Below are 2,764 nucleotides of genomic sequence, written 5' to 3'. Positions count from 1 at the left end.
TTCCCTCTGAACTGCTCGGGCAGGTGGGCAGCGCACCACCTTCCGAATGTCCATCTGTGTGGGGCCGCTGCTTCCCCGCGCTCGGCCCCGTGGGGCTCGGAGCCCATCGGTCTGCCCGTCCCCACCCCCACGGCCCAGCGAACCGTCCCAGTCAGCAATCATAAGACTTTGGGGAAATCAAAAAGTAGCTCCTGGTCAGGAAAATGGGGTTCCCTAGACCGGGGGACTGCTATTTAAAGGACAGTGGAGACGAAGCCTTTGGCTAAGTGAAAAGTCACTTCCTGATTTATTCATCTTGTCGGTTCAGGGCTTTTGGGCCCGGCTGCGGCGTCACACTGGCCCGTGGGTGCTTCCGGCCCAGGGTCAGGGCCCGGGCTGCCCGCACACTCTGCCCACGCTGCCCAGCGGCTTCTCCAGCCCCCTCCCCGTGCCCCCGCCTGTCCCCGCCTGCCTGCCTGGGCCCGGGCACCTCCCGCGCCCCCGCCCGGTGAGTCGCCCCAACAGACGTCGCCAAGGCTCAGAGCCAGGCGCCTGAGTGTCCACCTGCCCCCACAGGCATCCACAATGTGGAAGGCGTAGCCGTGGACTGGATGGGGGACAATCTGTACTGGACGGACGACGGCCCCAAGAAGACCATCAGTGTGGCCAGGCTGGAGAAGGCTGCCCAGACCCGCAAGACCTTAATCGAGGGCAAGATGACGCACCCCAGGGCCATTGTGGTGGATCCGCTCAACGGGTGAGTCCGCCCTGGGCCTTGGCCGGGAGCCCCGGACCACCCGCAGACTGGGGGTGAGGCGGCGGACAGGCGGGGAGCTGGGGCAGGAGGAGGCTCAGGGAGACGCTGTCCGGCCGCGGGAGCAGCGGGAGCCCGGGCCTGTGCCCCGCCCCTGGCGCCCCGGCCCTTGAGTGAGACCCACGTGGCTTCCCAGACGTGGGGTCCCGAGCCCCCTGCAGCTCTCGCCTCTCGACTGCACCTCATTTAACTGTACCTCGAATCGTGTCTCCTGCCCTCTAACACCACAGCTCGCTCTGCCTTGTGCTCTTGGGGTTCCTCTGGCCCGAACACCCCAGTACCTGCCAGTCCAGCTCCTTGAAGCATCCAGACCTCAACTCACATGCCCCCTCCTCAGAGAGGCCCTCCCCGCCCCCCTTTCCGCGTCACCCCACCGGCCTGGCCACTGTCCACGAAGTCACCTGCTTCATTGCTTCCTGGCTGTCGCTCTGCAGCGTGACTCAGTGGACCCGTCCCCTTGTCCGTCTGCCGGGCGGGACGAAAGAGCCGGTCCAGGAGCAGGGGCCCGGCCTGCCCAGCTGCGCTGGCGCCCTGCGTGCTGGACCGTGCCCAGCTCCCGGGGGGGCCTCGGCACAGCTGCTGAGCGGACGAAGACTGGAACCCCGCGAGGGGCCGGCCTGCGTGCCTGGATCGGGAGCCGGAGGCTGACCGTTCGCTCCCACAGGTGGATGTACTGGACAGACTGGGAGGAGGACCCCAAGGACAGTCGGCGAGGGCGGCTGGAGAGGGCCTGGATGGACGGCTCGCACCGGGACGTCTTCGTCACCTCCAAGACGGTGCTTTGGCCCAACGGGCTGAGCCTGGACATCCCGGCGGGGCGCCTGTACTGGGTGGACGCCTTCTACGACCGCATCGAGACCATACTGCTCAACGGCACGGACCGCAAGGTGGGCTGCGAGCGCAGAGGCCGTGGGGGCGGCCGTGTCCGGGGGTGCGGGCCGCGCTGCGAGCCTGTGTGTGCTGCGGTCACCGGCGCCTGGGCCCGTGGTGGCCGTGCCCCGAGCTCTGACCTGAGGGTGCGCCCGGGCGGGGGCCGCCTCTGCGCCCGCAGACCCTCGATGAGCTGGCCTGGCCACCTCCGTGGCCTCGGTCCCCGTGGCCCGTGTCTTGGCGCAAACTGGCCGGGCAGCTGGCGTCTCGGCCGGCTGTTGCCCTCCCGCATGGCCACCGCGCTCCGTCTGCCCGGCCACCCCGCTACTCCGCGGCGCCCGGCTCGGGGTCACCTCCTGCGCGTGGCCCTCGGCTGACGGCGTGGCTGTGGCTGGGCGGGGTGGCACGGGAGAGGCCGGCGGGCACAGGCCCCAGGGCTGTGTCCTCACCGACGCCCACGGAGGCGTGGGGGGCGCCCCTGTGCCCGCCGCCCGGTGGTCACCTGCCCCCGCCCCCAGATCGTCTATGAGGGCCCCGAGCTGAACCACGCCTTCGGCCTGTGCCACCACGGCAACTACCTCTTCTGGACCGAGTACCGGAGCGGCAGCGTGTACCGCCTGGAGCGGGGCCCGGACGGCGCCCCGCCCACCGTCACGCTCCTGCGCAGCGAGCGGCCCCCCATCTTTGAGATCCGCATGTACGACGCCCAGCAGCAGCAAGGTACGGGGTGGGGCGGGCGGCCCGGTGAGCCTGGGGTGCCCCGGGACACCTCCGCACCCCGCTGGTGCTCTGGGCCCCACCCCACCTCTCCGCTCCGCTCCCCCGCCCGCGGCCTCACGTTGATGCTCCCCCGCCCGTCTTCCCGTCTCCCTCTCTGGCCACCCCTGCCCACCCGCCCCACCCTCCCCTCGCCCGGCCCCCCGCACCCCTTTTGCAGTGGGAACCAACAAATGCCGAGTGAACAACGGGGGCTGCAGCAGCCTGTGCCTGGCCACCCCCGGGAGCCGCCAGTGCGCCTGCGCCGAGGACCAGATGTTGGCCCCGGACGGCGTCACCTGCCTGGGTAAGGGGCCGGCGGCGGGGCCCCGGGCCGCAGGGCCG

General features: G+C 70.7%; 1 protein-coding gene across 1 annotated transcript in view; it reads left to right on the top strand.

Moving 5' to 3' along the window:
• LRP1 (low density lipoprotein receptor-related protein 1) overlaps positions 1-2,764 on the top strand; it is a 66,782-nt gene that overhangs the window by 24,602 nt on the left and 39,416 nt on the right. Inside the window, exons 10-13 of the mRNA XM_012732281.1 lie at positions 556-736; positions 1,458-1,680; positions 2,182-2,383; positions 2,601-2,726. Of these exons, the coding sequence (XP_012587735.1) occupies positions 556-736; positions 1,458-1,680; positions 2,182-2,383; positions 2,601-2,726 (732 nt within the window). The remainder of the gene's footprint in view (positions 1-555; positions 737-1,457; positions 1,681-2,181; positions 2,384-2,600; positions 2,727-2,764) is intronic.

This window comes from Condylura cristata, unplaced genomic scaffold (genome assembly GCF_000260355.1).
Source record: "Condylura cristata isolate star-nosed mole 26May11 unplaced genomic scaffold, ConCri1.0 scaffold00034, whole genome shotgun sequence".
Taxonomy (NCBI): domain Eukaryota; kingdom Metazoa; phylum Chordata; class Mammalia; order Eulipotyphla; family Talpidae; genus Condylura; species Condylura cristata.
Note: the sequence above shows the minus strand (reverse complement) of the source record. Positions and strands in the feature narration are given on the sequence as shown.